This window comes from Dermacentor albipictus, chromosome 2 (assembly GCF_038994185.2).
Source record: "Dermacentor albipictus isolate Rhodes 1998 colony chromosome 2, USDA_Dalb.pri_finalv2, whole genome shotgun sequence".
NCBI lineage: Eukaryota > Metazoa > Arthropoda > Arachnida > Ixodida > Ixodidae > Dermacentor > Dermacentor albipictus.
In genome coordinates, this window is record NC_091822.1 from 89,625,311 (window position 1) to 89,642,668 (window position 17,358).

The following is a 17,358-nucleotide window of genomic DNA, read 5'->3' on the forward strand; positions in this document are numbered from 1 at the left end:
GAGGGGGTGTAGTGAGCTTCAAACTCAGTTTAAACTCTTGGTCCAGCATCTCAAAGACATTTGAGATGAACCTCAATGTTTCTCTCGCATTCTCGCATATATTGTAAGAAAGAAGAACGGCATTAGAAAGTTACATTGCCATTGCGGGTCTCGGAGCAAGAAAAAGATCGGCATACTAGAAATCGCCGTCGCCATCACGTGTCTCGTGCCAGTTCTCCCATCCAGCTGAACCATTATTGCTGCCGCTTTGTTTCCGGCTTTTGCTCGACGACTTCCAAACACTTCGTCATAATTGGTGGAGGTGCATGGCACGCCTTGAAACATGGAACATCGAAGCAAAAGTCTGCCACCGATTCCCGTCATAGCAGAGGGCAAGTTACCGCTTCCAATATCCACGATGCCTGCCGTGTCCTGCTAAAATGCATTGCCTCAGCGCGACCCTGAAATTTTCAGTAGGTTCGGTACTTTTACATCGAGGACTGGCTCTCATCCTATAAAGGGGGAGCAACTACAACGTTCGGGACGAGGGTACAAAGCTGGGCAACGCTAGATTCCATCTGAGCGAAGCTGTGAACTTGCGGCACCGCAACTTCGAAGCCGACCTATCGACTTGGGTGGTCTTCGAGACCAGCTTCACAGATGTGTTCGGGCGTCATGCAGTTCACAAGCTTCTGCGTCATGCAACGTTTGCAAGAACGAGTGCAACAGAGGAGAGACTTCACAATTTATATTGAGGATGTCATGGATCTGTGCAACCGTTCTGATGCGACCATTGCGGAAAACGACAAGATCAGGCATACTTCATAGGATGTTGACGACGACGCTTTTATGCTGGTTGTAACGAATCCGGGCCCTGTGTCTGAAGTAGTAGCCCTTTGCCATTGGTATGATGACTGGCGCAAGTAGCGGCTCACCACGGGCTATTCACAATCTCTGGCGCGGTTAGTGCTGCAGTATCAACACGTGCAAGGTCCTTGGCGCACACCAGACAACTGGTCGATTTGTAACTCCTGTGTAATTGTTGCCTTCGTGGCGCGTTTCTGAGGGAGCCCGTTACCAGTTACTACTTGCTTGTGGCAACCAACGTTCAACCACTCGATAAGAGAACTTCAATGCCGTGCACTATGGGATCCGCCTTTCGATTCTATGAGCCTATCGGACGAATCCGCTTTTGCCAGTGGTCGACTACCTTCCCATCGCCTCCGCTCGATTTCGCTCATGAGGCGTGGGCCTGCCACTCGTACCCAGCAAACTTGCCACCGCTATCCGGGAGGCAAGAACTGCATGTCTTGCGAAATCCTAAACGCCTATGATTTTCTCTCGTAACGTCATTGATGTGATCGTGGAAGGAGCACATAGAGTATCAGTTGCAGACAAAGGAGTCGCCATTTCGTTAATCCATGCCCGCCTCTTCCGCAAACCCGGAAATGGGATGACGTCGCTTTCAGGTCTTTCGCTTTGCACAACAAGTACGCAGCACATTGAGCCATTAAGAAACTGCACAGCCCGAGTCGTCATCTGAGAGGACCTTTACGATATTAAATGTCTAGTTCTTGCCTCTTGTTCCCACGACGTCATCTAGGGACAAAATTTGCTTTCAAGCCATCATGCCGTCACTGACTGCGCCCGCGCGGAGGTGGCTTTCCTTCCTCTTTGTGACACGGCATTTGAAGAGGTGGCCCCTGTTAAGCTTTTCGTGGCAGAAGACATCTAAATACTTCTGTGGTCGTCTGTGATCATCCCTTTGTCTTGTGACTCCCTGTGTTAAAGCAGTGTGCTTTTTATGCTGTCTGACGTCTTCGCCCGTTGACGAAAGGCGCCTCTGTCATTCGGTTTGCTTGATTTCCTCGCTGGTGCCACGGCCATGTAGGTTTTAACCCAATGTTGCTCCTGGCTCACTTCTTACGCCGTGAGTGCGTCAGTCGTGATGAGCCGGTAAACTTCTGAACGCGCACGGATAACGACCTTCTGCTTAAATCGCCGACGTACACCCTAAGCCTTCGAGTTCTTCACCGCACCACTTGACGCATTCATCGATCTAACCTTAATCTGAAGCCGCACTATGAGCTTTCTATCTTCATCAATTCAGATCATCTGATTTCCACAGTACTGATATATGTCGAGGGACAGCTGTCTCCCAAACCACTGGTTGTCATAATCCTCTGCGGCAGTGACCTTACAGGTTTCGGCAACCCAGACACGTGTTATAGAAGAGGCCCCCAAATGCTAACTGTCGGCGTTATTCAACCATTAAGTGGTCCATGGGAATCCCCAATCGTTCTTGTTAAACAGGAAGATGGCTACATCTGATTTGGTGACAGTTATCTTAGTTATAAGATCACGTGAAAGGATGTGTATCATTTAACGCGCATAGACGACGCACTTGAGTACTTACAAGGAGCCGAATCTATTCTTCCTTAGGTATTCTCTCTGGACACTAGCAGGTGCAAACTGCCGAAGATTATCACTGTAAGACAGCATTTGTCACGCCAGATGGCTTTTATGCATTTAATGCCATGCCGTTCGGCCTGTGTAATGCACCCGCCACATTTGAATTGATGACGGGCACTTTTTTTGCGTGGACTTAAGTGGAACGCTTAGCTCTGTTATTTATATGACGTCGTGCTGTGCGCACCCAACTTATAGACCCATCTTCAACACTTTACAGTAGTTTTGGTCTGCATTAGGTGAGCTGGCTTTCAGTTTAACTTAAAGAAGTGTCTTTTACGATGCAAAACAATTAACTATACTGGACCATATTGTTCGCAAACATGGCGTACTTCCCCATCCCTCTAAGCTCCCTGTCCTGGCCAAATTTCCTCAGCCAACGACATTTCAAGCACTATGTAGCTTTCCAGCAAAACTCAATAAATGAAATAAAGAAATGATAAATAAATGGAAATGAAACTGTCTGAAAACGTAACTGGCCGCAAGTGGGGCAAGAACCCATGCCTTCGCATGAGGGGTGCCATGCTCTTATCAATTGAACTACCGCGGCGCCGTTTTGCCATCTGCTTTCAGGGGTATTTATCTTTATCGACTAGAACTAAGCCTTGGAGTCTGAGCCAGCACCACATCTCACGGCTTTGACGGCGGATGTGAAACATAATTTTTTTTAGGTCGCAGGTCACGGCTACTTTAACCATTTCGGTAAAGGCAACTGGTTAATAAACCCATAGATGCTACAAAGGAATCAATGCTGCCGTATTCGAGGCACCGCTATGTAACAAACTACAGGAAAAAAAACCGCAAGGCCCGATTTCTATTAGTCATATCGTAAAAAGTAATCAAACAAAGTCACTTTGTTCACTTCTTATGATAAAAGATACAGATAGAAAGACAGAAAATGTGGAAGATTTGTTACGTTGAAGCAGACTAGGGCCCTTGTTGGAACGTTGGTTCCAAACAACGGCTTCCCTTTATCATTCCCTGTCATAAGAAGTCACAAGATGTGCTACAGCTAGTGTTCCAGCGGTGTAGAAATAGGCGCACTAAACAAAAAAAAAGAATTACCGGGTTCGCACAAAAGGCAAAGCATCGATTGCGATAACCAAATAGTATGCAGCTGTACCAACAAATAATACTAGTTTGATCAGCCGTATAGACTTGAAAACATTCCCCTAATACCCTAATTAACAAGCATTGTGTCAGCGCGAACAAGCAAACAAGAACGCATAACACTCGATGGGCGCAGACATTCACTGTCAAAACGCTGGTGTGAGCAAGCACAGCAGCTGCAGAGACCGAAGTGACCTTCGTTGGTGCTGATTCTGGTGAAGTGCTATATGGGTGAAGTTCTTCTACTGGAGAAGGTTAAACACGTCGTCTGCTTTTCCCTTTACAACATTGTTTACCTTGTCTTCTTCCAGCATTCTCTTGTCAACTTGCGGCAAAGGGCATGAATGTCCTCAATAAACCTCACGTCTGGGCGCGAGTCACAAGCTAGTTCTTCGCGGTTCGTTGTCGTTCAACTGTCCTACCCAAAAGGAAGCACACCGTTTTCTTGCATTGCTAAAAACCTGTTAGCTCCTCTTCATGCGTCTGAAACTAGACCCTTGCCGTGCGTTTGAATTATTAGATCACGTTGGCCAACATAAGGGCCCGACCAACCTGTTATTTTTGCTGCCATGCTCGTGCATACAGAGAGAATCTTCGATGTCAATGTCATCGGTACTTATAAACGTACCGGGGCCACGGGGCTGAGCCGAGGTGACAGATCGCATGGTTTTCACCGTCGTGGTCGCCATTGTTGCAGCCTCTTCGTCAGACGGCATGGTGGCAGCGGCTAGGCTTGCAATAATAGATGCACCTCACACTTCCGAGAAAATGTAGCACGATGATTAAAGAAACAGAGAAATACATTTACAGGTTATGTAGGAAAAGACCGGCACACGAGGCAAGTGTTTATTGTAGTCGTCATCATTCTCAACCCCAGGCTTGTGCTCTTGGTCCTCAGCCTCGCTTTCAGCGTTATAACAATATGAGGCAGAAACAAGCCTTTACACGTAGCGCGTACAGTCGAGGGATTCCTTTGCAGTACTCCATGAATGTCGACTCGGCAGTTGGTTAAGGCCTTCTAACGGCGCGAAGTGACGAATATCTGCACGAACTTGTTGATATATTGCTGATCTCTCTTGCCATTGCTAGTTTCGGCCCTTTCTCGCCATTAAAAAGCGTTCACCAGCCCGGCAGTCGACGCTCGCGCGGTGCTGTTAAGGAGTCGGGAGACTGTACAAGCGGGCCTTGTATAAAATTCATTCGGTATATTTCTGAGGACGATCCAATGGCTATTTGTCCCATTCTTATGCAGAACACACGGTGCTTGAGGGGCGGGTACCGAGGCGAGTGAAAGAGTAGGCGTCACCATACCGAACCATTCTGTTTCGCGTTGATTGCACGTCTCGTCTCAATCGCAACTAGTCGCCTGCGCGGCATCTCAGTCTATCATGACGACGGCACCCTACCAGTCACCGATATCAATGGATAGGCGTTACGGGGAGCTTTTTCTCTAGAGTTGCCTATACTAATCCTATGGTGGCGTGCAGTTCGCTAAGCGTAAATGTGCGACGAAGCTTCCTGATGTGCACAAACTCCTAAGCATCTTATAACCAACAAAATACAAAATATTACGATTGTTATGAGGACACTGGTCATTGAGTAAAATATTAGCAAAGATGTGGTTACCAAAGCAGTCGTCTTTATGATGATGAAGATGACGTTTTTGATGACGTTCTCATGAAGAAACTGCTATCTACGCTGGCAGAGATATAGCGAGAACAGTAATGTTACGTTTTGAATTTCTTAAGCATTTTTTTCACAACTTTGAACTATTTCTCTCAGTGCCATACTTATGGAACACCATGGTGGAAGGGGCTAAAATATAAAGGTTTCGTGCAACGCACGCACCACCTGTATTGTCTGCAGAGGCGAACTTCGAATTAAATCTGTTTTTTTTTTATTCAAGTTTGAACAAGCATTGTCCAGAGCTGTCGTCCCTCCTTCAGCGAAGCAGGTTGGTCTGGTCATGTGTTCGTGCGAACAGCCGACTCCCATACACTGTGTCCGTCGACGTCGGTTTCTTTCACCGCTGCTCGGTTGGAGTTGAAGCTTTAGTTGCCATCGTGCTCAGATCGTTTATTCAACAAGAAAAGCTTTCTATTCTTCTGCTAAATATAGCAACATGCCTTGTTGTATTTCTAATTACCTGTTACATCTGTGCCCCGACTATTGCACTCGCAAACACCGTGTTCATTTAATACCTTGGGTGCTCGTTTATTTCTATAATGTTTCGGCGACTGCGTCTACTGTAAATAAATAAATAAATGGACGCTATAATTTGATCTTTCTGTCTGCTCCTGAAGTGTTCTTTAAAGGTACATCTAACTAATGTAAACTCTACAGGAGCATCTTTGTTTTTGCATGAAGATTGCCTGCCATCTGTAATCTATCCGCACAAAATTTTTACCAAATGAGCAAATGTCCCTGTTCCCTCCACAGGAAACAGGACGCCCAGTACGAGGGTAGAAAAGTTGCTCCCACAGTGTTTTTTTATTACTTTGCTGACGTTTCATAAGCCAGGTTGGTAGGATAACGCGAGCGCGATGAAAACACGTGTTCAGGGCAGTACTCCATAGAGCGGATGCTTGAACCGAGCCACTAAATAATCGAGTCTGCCGGGCTGTAGCAGCTGCTATCTGCGACTCGGTCGTAGCGCGACCTGTCTGAATTATCATGGCCACGTTGAAACAAAACTGCAAAGCATTTTTATGACTCCGGTTCTCCATGCCCTCAGTATATGTTGAAATGTACTATCAGCGCATCAGCGCGTTCAAGTTAATAAACTTTTTATGCTGCACAATGTTTGTGTGCATGTGTGCCGTACTTTCACGAATATAACGTGGACGTTGTTTTTTTTTTATAAAAGGGGGGTTTCAAACTTGCATGGCCGTTACAATCGTAACTGGTACTACTCACGATAAAAATACGAAACAAAAACTAGAAAAAGTAAGCGCGATGCAAGGTAGCTAAGCACACGGCCATCGAAAGAGTTTCTGATGAAATTGACGTTTCGAGAGATTGCAGTTTGGCTCCATGGTGCGTGGAATTTGATCCCGCAGACAATGGTTGCCAGAGCCCCGATAAGTGTGGCGTTTCTAATGCATTACCTGGAACTAGAAGATGACTTTCTGTGGTCGGTAGTAAGCGAAAATGACGCACCGTCGGACTCCGATACCCCCTATCGCCGCTAACATTCAACTGTTTGCGTTTCTGGGTGCATTTGTATATTTCGTAATAACGATGTAGCACGGAACCCGTCAACTCAGGTTTGGTTACTCGATGTGCGTGGTAGAATCGGCACCAAGTTGTTATCTCTTTTATTTATTTTTGGATGATAATATAACAGCGCGTTACAATCTGCAGCATGGCAGAATCCTACAGGTGCGGACTGTATATATAGGCACAATATCTTACTAGTAAACGCGTGGCCCTATATTGGTCGCAGTGGGCTGCGTACGTGAGCACTTTTCAAGGCCGCTACTAGCGGTGACATCCAGGTGCAACGCCCAAGGCACCTGCACAACTGCACTCTTCAAACATCCTTCCTCACGTTTGCCCTCACATCACTCGTTGTCGGTTCGAGTTGGAAGAAGGGTCGCGCCGACGCTTGCTCTGCACCATGGCCATCACTTTGTACAACCTAGAGAAGAGCCCACCTTGCGCTTTTGTGCGCTCAGTAGCAAAACATCTGGCAATTGAAATGAAGATCAAGAACTTGGACTTCGCCAAGAAAGAGCACTTGAGCGACGAATATCTAAAGGTATGCCTCCATGCGATAAAATAGGTGTAGTGAGGCATTAGCAAGTAGTATGTCATATTATATGAAGCGGATTGCCAAAATCGGTGTTTTCATACCTTGTAGCGAATTGGTTCTACTTGAACAGTCGGCCTTGCAAACTAAGATAAGCAAAGCAAGCAGTCGTTGTGGTCTGTCTCCACGCCATGATTTCTTACCATTGAAGCTGTGCTGATAAAGTGTGCTTTCCAATTGCTGAAAATGAAATGTACGGTTCTTTTTGCAGCAACACAAAATTTTCGTTTGGTTCAGTGTGAGCATACGCTAAAACTGTTTATTTGCATTGATTGTAAGTAATAGTATTGGTTTAGTTAATGTGGAGGTTACATTTGGTCTTCCCACTCTTTAGTAGTAAAAGTGCTCTAAGAAGGCTTGTGTGATTACATGTTAAGAAAGCCAGATATACAGTCGTAATGAAGAAGTGCTATCGCTGCAAGCTTTCCGTGCTGTTATAAAAGTTCCTGTGGAATATGTGCTTTATTATAGCTATGTCATTTAATTTTCAGGCGCTGAAGCTTTCTTTGAGGAATTATGTCAGTGCGTTCATTGATGACTTAAAGAATAGAGCAGTGCAGCCCTCACGCTCGAAGAGTGTCCGCTGCGTAATTTTTGACAGTGTGCGGAAAGAGTAAATATAAAGTAGCTGTGCTATAATTAGCGTATGCCGACGCGAAACAGCGCGCACTGGCTTGATACTTAATTATGATTTGAATAAATGTTTTTTTTTATTTAGAACGAACATGGTGACTTTGTTAGTTAACCTGAAGCATGAAATTTTGTTTCTCTTTGACGCATCCTGTCGGAAGCGAGCGTCGCAAGAACTGCGCTTTTTTCTCCTTGCAGATTAATCCATTCCACAAAGTCCCTGCAATTGACGATGCAGGTTTTATTGTTTACGAGAGGTAAGGTTTGCTGCTGTTACGTGTAATCCATGATTTATTGTTCTTTGTCCGGAGGCAAATGAGACGGTTGCTGTGAGCGTTAACTGTAACTACATCAAACTTCTCAAGAAACTCTATACTCGATGTAGTTTCACATCAATAGAGCGATTATTATTTGTCATCCCCATATGTTACTTTGGGCTACGACAGAGAAAAAAATAACATAGACACTTTAAAGTGACTGTTTGGACGCGTTCGTAAGACATGATTAAAAAATTAAAGCGCATAGCCAGACGATGAAGGTGAAAGAAGACAGGAGACACACGAGCGCTCGTGTGTCACATGCTCATAATTTGTGTGTGTGTGTGTGCTTCATTTGTAAATATCACAAATAATCTGAGATGGCTTCCGAGAAGCACTAAGCGGGACACATCGTTTTGTGAGCAAAGAAATGTCTTAGAGCTGTCAACTTGATGTTTACCATACATTGCATGCGCAAAAAATTATGATGGTGGAATAAAAAAAAACAGCTTACAGCTCTGTCACAGTTCTTATTTGGATACGTTTCCAATCACACCTAAATTTCGGTCGGACTCTGTTTTTTCGGAAACTTGTACTCCCATGCAATAATGAAAACGAATACTAAAAGAGCACTGTGAGGAGTAGTGCCAGGGTACTGTACTTGTGATATTGTTACGGGGATGTTGGGAGTATGGAATATTATATGTACAATATATATACAAAATGAGTCTTGGTCGTGAAGATGCCTGACCACCAACAACCCGCAGCAGCCAGCGGGTGGCGGGATAATCTTCGTCCTCTCTTCGTCCATCCTTCCGTAACAACATGAAGGCAAGCGATAGTTGTTCTAGTGACGCTAGTTCTTTTTTTATTTGGACTAGAAATCTCTTTCTTCTTTTTCTGTTTACTAAATATATATGTACGGCAGGCATCCACCAAGCATTCTTTTCGCTCTAGAACTGCTTTTGGCACCAGTACCCAGATCCTACGAATATGATGCTACAGTCCATCGCTCCTGTAACGAGGACGATGCCGGGTCCATGAGCAGACATGGCAGACAATACTGTGTCCAAAGGGTTTATGGTTTCGTAATGGTAATATAGTAAGTATTATATTATAGCGTACTATATTATCAATAAATTAGTTATTAGGATTTCTTATTCCCCCTATGTAGTGCCCTTAATAATGTGAATAAAGTGTAAATCAAATAATATATATTTTCGCTTTTCACGGGGATCGTAAATTTAATTCATACATTCTGTGTGTCGCAATTTTAATGTTGTGAGGAAATGAGGTTTATGTTTCCTTTCCGCGTTCCGATTATTTTCCAGCCATAATTGCAATTTATCTTTCATATTGCTTATATTTTATTCTCTCCGTAGCAACGCCATCGCGTACTACTTGTTGCGCAAATACGCCCCCGAGTCGAAGCTCTACCCAACCTGCATCAAGACTCGCACCCGCATTGACCAGGTTCTTGCGTGCCTTTCCACTACAATTCACAGTGCAACGGTTGCCTTCCTCGTAAGTGCGCCATTTTCTCCCTCGTCCTGGGAAGGACCATCAAGTGGCTAATTATCTTGAGAGGTCATCTTCTGTTAGTGTTATTATATAGGTCGAACATCTTATGAGCGCTACCACCTATGGCTGGCTATCAAAGGCAAAGAAAGCTCACCTAAAACCAAACACGATTCTGTGACCTTCAGGAACCACCGCCGATATTCAGAGGAAACTGATTTTGAAAAAAAAGAAAAAAAACACACGGCAGTCGGGCAGTGACAGTGTCTTCAAAGAAGAAAAGGACGAATCGAAGGTAAATTTAGCGTGGATGTGGCCGGCGTTATAGATTCTGTGTGATCAAAGTTAAGGTTGTTTACAATAATTATGGCATCTGCAGCAACTGGCATAATAAAGCTGTCGTGATTGTATGAAGCGTGTTTGGGAATCCACCAAAAGAGCTTAGCCGCTCTCCCGGGGCAACTGAATATGCCGCTGAGTTTACATTCTCTGTTACATATGTTACCAGCAATGGATACCGTTGTGGGAAGTTAAAATGTGCGGGTTAGAAATACTGCTAAAATAAATTGCTGAATCCGTGCTCGAAAGTAAAATGCAAATCGAATGCTCCGGTTCTCTCTATGTGCCAAAGAGCCGAACTTGGCACAAAGATAAAATTGTCAAGCATATGGGCCCATGTTGTTGGTCATGATTAGTCGATGTTTCAAGAGTACGTGTGAGTTAGACGGCCATTGCAGTGCGTGACTTATACAAACGCTAGAAAACAATTGTATGCTTTTATGCGAAACGTGCGCAATGTATTTCCTCTCTCACAGCTTTATCAAAACGCAGCCTTAGTGGAAATCGAAGGATGTTATTGTTCTGTTTTAACGGAGCTTTGCCAAAGCTTGCCAAGTATGGGCTTTCACTCTGTTTTGATGCGCTATTAGAACATCCTTTCAATATTTGACTGGTGTTATGCAAAAACGAAATTTGGCGACTAGTTACGTGCACTGGATGTCTGCGCGATCTTATTTGTGACAAGCGGCCAAATGTTGAACTGTGTGGCGTAATTACAAGGAATTCGAGGTATTTTCGTCTTATAACCGTTTAGGTAACTTTCCCATTCATTAGTTATAGGCATTGAAAATTGACACACACACACACACACACACACACACACACACACACACACATATATATATATACATATATATATATATATATATATATATATATATATATATATATATATATATATATATATATCAGGCCCCTCGGTTAACCCCCTTTCTTTTCGTTTACATATGTACATGTGTATATATATATATATATATATATATATACAGTCAAACCTCGATATAACGAACACGCATATAACGAATTATTGAATATATCGAACTCTTCCGAAATATTTTTGTCAAACACATGTATTTTTAACTTCCTATAGCGAACGCGGTTTGGCATAAAACGGATATAACGAACTTCGCGACGCCAAGCCTTACCTCACTTTATTAGCAGGCGGCAGGCTTCGTTGCACTACAAGTGTGTTGTGCAGCGGAGCAAACGTTCAGGACGTGCAGGTTTTGTTCCACCAGAGGCCCATGCATCAAGTGACGATGGTGACGATCCGGACGAAGCAGAAGCAGAGCTCCGCGATCTCGATGAGGCTTGGAACGATTTTTCGCGTTTTGTTGTTGACATGTCCGCAACAATGACTGTAGAAGACTTCGTAGGTGGCGACGACATCTCAGCGACCACGGCTGTACTGACGGACGCTGAAATCGCTGCGGAAGTCTCTGAACATCCCGCAGACGAAGCTCAGGCTGACCCTGTAGACGATGAGAACATTCCGACTTCACAAGAAGCACTTGCTGCGTTGGATTTACTGCGCCGCCACTGCAGTGCTATTGAGGGCAGTGGGTTTGCCCTTGCTGAGTGTTTGCAAACTGTGGAACAAGGCGTGATACGGAATGCGATCAACACCAAGAAGCAGGCCGCGATAACGCAGTTCTTTGTGCGTAAAAAAATGAACGTGACCCAAGTAAGCATCGTTCGAGTTGCTGTGCCTTCTCTGATTGAATTTTGGTCCTCTTGCATGTATTTTTTACGAAATTTTATATTACGAATTATGGATATAGCGAACTAATTTCCGACTTTTTAACTGTTCGTTATAACGAGGTTTCACTGTATATATATATATATATATATATATATATATATATATATATATATATATAAACGAGAAGAAAGGGGGTTAACCGAGGGACCCGATAATTATTAGTCATATAATGAGAAGCCAACAAACACTGACACCAAGTACAACATAGGGGAAATTGCATGTGCTTAATAAATGAAATAAAGTAATGATAAATAATGGAAATTAAAGTGGATGAAAAAACAACTTGCCGCAGGTGGGAACCGAACCCACAACCTTCGCATGACGCGTGCGATGCTCTACCAATTGAGCTACCACGGCGGCGTTTCCCCATCCACTTTCTTGGGTATTTATGTGTACTAGTAGAACCCTGGGAGTGTTAGCCAGCGCCCCCACTCACAGACCTTGGCGGCGGACGTGGAACGTCTTTTTTGCCGCAGGCGTCACGAGAACGTGATCTTTTCGGGTGAAGGCAACTGGTCAATAAACCCACATATGCTACCTGAAGGCATCAATGTTGCCGGATTCGAGACCCTCGATATGTAATAAACGAGAAGAAAGGGGGTTAACCGAGGGACCCGATAATTATTAGTCATATAATGAGAAGCCAACAAACACTGACACCAAGTACAACATAGGGGAAATTGCATGTGCTTAATAAATGAAATAAAGTAATGATAAATAATGGAAATTAAAGTGGATGAAAAAACAACTTGCCGCAGGTGGGAACCGAACCCACAACCTTCGCATGACGCGTGCGATGCTCTACCAATTGAGCTACCACGGCGGCGTTTCCCCATCCACTTTTTTGGGTATTTATGTGTACTAGTAGAACCCTGGGAGTGTTAGCCAGCGCCCCCACTCACAGACCTTGGCGGCGGACGTGGAACGTCTTTTTTGCCGCAGGCGTCACGAGAACGTGATCTTTTCGGGTGAAGGCAACTGGTCAATAAACCCACATATGCTACCTGAAGGCATCAATGTTGCCGGATTCGAGCCCCTCGTTATGTAATAAACGAGAAGAAAGGGGGTTAACCGAGGGACCCGATAATTATTAGTCATATAATGAGAAGCCAACAAACACCGACACCAAGTACAACATAGGGGAAATTGCATGTGCTTAATAAATGAAATAAAGTAATGATAAATAATGGAAATTAAAGTGGATGAAAAAACAACTTGCCGCAGGTGGGAACCGAACCCACAGCCTTCGCATGACGCGTGCGATGCTGTACCAATTGAGCTACCACGGCGGCGTTTCCCCATCCACTTTCTTGGGTATTTATGTGTACTAGTAGAACCCTGGGAGTGTTAGCCAGCGCCCCCACTCACAGACCTTGGCGGCGGACGTGGAACGTCTTTTTTGCCGCAGGCGTCACGAGAACGTGATCTTTTCGGGTGAAGGCAACTGGTCAATAAACCCACATATGCTACCTGAAGGCATCAATGTTGCCGGATTCGAGACCCTCGTTATGTAATAAACGAGAAGAAAGGGGGTTAACCGAGGGACCCGATAATTATTAGTCATATAATGAGAAGCCAACAAACACTGACACCAAGTACAACATAGGGGAAATTGCACGTGCTTAATAAATGAAATAAAGTAATGATAAATAATGGAAATTAAAGTGGATGAAAAAACAACTTGCCGCAGGTGGGAACCGAACCCACAACCTTCGCATGACGCGTGCGATGCTCTACCAATTGAGCTACCAAGGCGGCGTTTCCCCATCCACTTTCTTGGGTATTTATGTGTACTAGTAGAACCCTGGGAGTGTTAGCCAGCGCCCCCACTCACAGACCTTGGCGGCGGACGTGGAACGTCTTTTTTGCCGCAGGCGTCACGAGAACGTGATCTTTTCGGGTGAAGGCAACTGGTCAATAAACCCACATATGCTACCTGAAGGCATCAATGTTGCCGGATTCGAGACCGAATCCGGCAACATTGATGCCTTCAGGTAGCATATGTGGGTTTATTGACCAGTTGCCTTCACCCGAAAAGATCACGTTCTCGTGACGCCTGCGGCAAAAAAGACGTTCCACGTCCGCCGCCAAGGTCTGTGAGTGGGGGCGCTGGCTAACACTCCCAGGGTTCTACTAGTACACATAAATACCCAAGAAAGTGGATGGGGAAACGCCGCCGTGGTAGCTCAATTGGTAGAGCATCGCACGCGTCATGCGAAGGTTGTGGGTTCGGTTCCCACCTGCGGCAAGTTGTTTTTTCATCCACTTTAATTTCCATTATTTATCATTACTTTATTTCATTTATTAAGCACATGCAATTTCCCCTATGTTGTACTTGGTGTCAGTGTTTGTTGGCTTCTCATTATATGACTAATATATATATATATATATATATATATATATATATATATATATATATATATATATATATGTAAACGAGAAGAAAGGGGGTTAACAGAGGGGCCTGATTTTTTAATCATGCCAGACGAACCCAGCAAACACAGACACCGAGGACAACATAGGGGAAATTCACGTGGACGAAGATACAACTTGCCACGGGTGGGAAGCGAACCCACAACCTTCGCATATATATATATATATATATATATATATATATATATATATATATATATATATATATATACTGTATTCAGTATCTGCATAAATAAATCCACTACCTTCAACCAAACTTGAGTGACGTAGTCAAATGTAGATCCAAGCCTAAGAGATAAGAGAACTGAATCTATGTGCTAATTTTACTTAATATCTTGATGAATCCGTATGTCGGCTCCACATGACCTTCGAAAGCTCGTACATGTTGTTTTCGCATACTGTGTTTTAAAAAGAGGACCTTCCACTGTTCGAATATGCATACATTGTGCCAACAATTCCTCAGAGCTAGATACCAAATCTTGTTGACACAGTGGGAACGTACACGTGGTCCATGTCTGCCTAACATCCGCCGTCAGTCGAAGTACGTACGCACTTCAGTTGACTTTCTCCGAGTCAACCTTGGAACAAAGTCTAGGAAACCATAATTATTTATAAACATCGCAGATGCCCTGTGCTTGGTCTGGCTTTCTTAGCATATGAAGAAACACAAAGACAACAGGGCAACAACTGATATTCACACGTTTCTTGCCGTTGCTTGCGCAAAGCATTTGAAGTATAGGCCCTAAGTGCATCAGTTACACAGGCTTACATTCAGCGTGTTATTGTGCTTAGACAAGAGGCCACAATAATCGCAACAACTTGGTTTCAAATCACGAATAATCAACACTGTAGTATGTAAATATAAGTACGTAATGCTCTTTTTTTATCATGCGACAAGCAGAAGCCATCGCTACCTTTCTGCGCCAACATTATCTTCTCATCTGTATAAAGCCAAATGTGCGCGCATTTGTGGCTGCGCAGCTTCCCCGACTTGTGCAGAAGACCAAGCCAAAGGCCGAGGAGAAGTCGGCATTCGAAGACAATGTCCTCAGAGGGCTCGAACACCTGATCGGTGGGAAGTTCGCGGTCGGTGAAACCTTCACCCTCGCCGATCTCGCCATGACCTCGCTCGTTGCTGCTGCTCTTGAGGTAATTCTTCTCTGCGTCTTTGTCGCCTGACTTGCCTTCGATACCTCTAGCACTAATTGTTAAACTGTGTCGGCTAGGTGTGCTTGGTTTGGTTTATGACTAGAGGAACAACGCAAGGTAACAAGATGGACAAATCATCATCATCATTATCATCATCATCACCATTTATTAACCCTTAAGGACCCTTAAAAGGGAATTACATAAAGGGGGGAACGGTATTGAAATACCATAAAATGGAGCGAATGTTATTAAACAATGAACCAACTACGTTACAAGTACAGAGCACAGACTAAAAAGAGAGGGCTACGGTAATGAGCAGTGGAAAACACAAGGCAAAAAAAAGGTAAAACGCAAGGATGGCAAGGAGCAAGTAATTAGGAATACGCTAACAAACGAAGAGATGCTTTATAATAAGAGATTGGCACAGCGTGGTGCGCTTTTCAAATTTTTTCGCGCTTTTCGGCGCAGGGCTTTTCGGTCCGAAAAACATAAGGTCCCTTGATAGGTTTCAAGGTGACACCATTCTCTCTACACTACGCCCCTTTACCTGTAATCCTCCACCTACATGGACAGCCACTAGCGCTCCCAAACAATTTCAAAGCTCTGAACACGACTTCAGACGATTCTTACCAATAGCTATTTTGAAACGCTATTCAGTACACGAAACCCTTTCTCATGCGTATGTTGGCGTTAATCATGCGACGTGAAAAGCTTCGGAAACTCTTTTAGGCACTAGTGATCAGTGCGGCGATATACAAATTTCTCATGACCACACTAAGCCTATCACGCTCCGGCTATTGCTGAAAAGTGCTAGGACGAGGAAAACAGCGGCCAGATAGCGGGTAGGGGGGCTTTTTCTGCAGTGCTGCGTGCTCAGTTTCGTTATACCTGTATTGAGCGTTAACATTTAGGAATGAGTATCTAGAGTTAATTGTGATTTAATTGGAATTTATAAAAGCGGGGTGCCAAAATATTACACTTTTCAACTTTGTCACAAAAAGAACAGCTTATAAGATGTCATTTTTGGCAGTTAATGATCAAATTCTGGCTACTCATTCTTCTGAAACATACCATGAATAGGGCGGAGTGCTTCGAACTCACCTAGCAACTCTTCTGCAAGAACGCCTTCTTCGCTGCACCCATAGCCTTCTGTATAATAACTAGGGGCTGTCTCAAGAACATCCTGCATATATAAACAAAGCAAGTAAGGCTTATAAAATTGGTAATTTGAGTGCTATGAAATGCCCCTCAAACGCGTCCTTGCCCAGTAAGTTTTGTAAGAGTGACGAGAAGCAAGATGCCCGGCAATAAGTCTATCCTCTATGTTAAGAAGCGTGGTCCTGAATGCAAATGCTCACATTCGGGTGCCACGTCAAATGAAAAACCACCTGCTATTGTACGTGTACAATTTAAACCTTGCTTTTTATCGGTAAATCGCTCGTATGAATTTGTGATCATGTCGTATACAGCTGCCAGTACTTGCGAGTTGCCCTTATCAGTTACGAACTTCGGTCTCCCGAAAGCCGACTTTCCAAAGTAACTTTTGGTCTCCCTCTTGTGTATTACAGAACAATCTTGTTGACTATACCAAGTTTCCCAAGCTGAGAAGCTACTACGAACGAGTCAAGCACGAGCAACCTTGCTTCGAAGAAATCTACGGGCCTGTCCTAAACAACATGAGGCAACTGTCGGCTAGCTTAATGTAGACCTCGAAGTGGTAATAAACATTGCTGCCGAATGTTGCAGAACCACATTTTGGTCTTGTAAAGCATAATAACTTTTCAAATTGCTAACAAGAATCTCTAAATGCGAATTTGTCTCATGTTTTTGAGCGTTCCATAAAGTGAAGGTTTGTTTGCCTCTTCCCACACATTGTGGTAGTCGTCTTGCTGAGCAGAGAA

The 17,358-nt window shown here is 44.1% G+C and overlaps 1 protein-coding gene and 5 non-coding genes across 6 annotated transcripts; 2 read left to right on the forward strand and 4 right to left on the reverse strand.

Moving 5' to 3' along the window:
* The first annotated feature begins 7,177 nt into the window (after positions 1–7,177).
* LOC135900960 (glutathione S-transferase 1-like) lies at positions 7,178–17,195 on the forward strand. Its single transcript, XM_065430589.1, has 5 exons — positions 7,178–7,318; positions 8,198–8,256; positions 9,639–9,780; positions 15,290–15,457; positions 17,026–17,195. Exons 1-5 carry the CDS (start codon positions 7,178–7,180, stop codon positions 17,161–17,163), a joined length of 648 nt encoding a protein of 215 aa, XP_065286661.1. The 3' UTR covers positions 17,164–17,195.
* On the reverse strand, positions 12,160–12,232 carry TRNAT-CGU (transfer RNA threonine (anticodon CGU)). Its single transcript has one exon. It is a non-coding gene; the product is annotated as a tRNA-Thr (tRNA).
* Positions 12,626–12,698, reverse strand: TRNAT-CGU (transfer RNA threonine (anticodon CGU)). Its single transcript has one exon. It is a non-coding gene; the product is annotated as a tRNA-Thr (tRNA).
* TRNAT-CGU (transfer RNA threonine (anticodon CGU)) lies at positions 13,092–13,164 on the reverse strand. The gene has a single exon. It is a non-coding gene; the product is annotated as a tRNA-Thr (tRNA).
* On the reverse strand, positions 13,558–13,633 carry TRNAT-CGU (transfer RNA threonine (anticodon CGU)). The gene has a single exon. It is a non-coding gene; the product is annotated as a tRNA-Thr (tRNA).
* On the forward strand, positions 14,051–14,123 carry TRNAT-CGU (transfer RNA threonine (anticodon CGU)). The gene has a single exon. It is a non-coding gene; the product is annotated as a tRNA-Thr (tRNA).
* Positions 17,196–17,358: the final 163 nt, after the last annotated feature.

Excerpts from the sequence above, each read along its gene's own strand:
- LOC135900960 (XM_065430589.1), top strand. The coding sequence starts at position 7,178 with ATGGCCATCACTTTGTACAACCTAGAGAAGAGCCCACCTTGCGCTTTT. Across the intron at positions 8,257-9,638 it reads GGTTTTATTGTTTACGAGAG|CAACGCCATCGCGTACTACT; the intron begins GTAAGGTTTGCT and ends TTCTCTCCGTAG. Across the intron at positions 15,458-17,025 it reads TCGTTGCTGCTGCTCTTGAG|AACAATCTTGTTGACTATAC; the intron begins GTAATTCTTCTC and ends TGTGTATTACAG.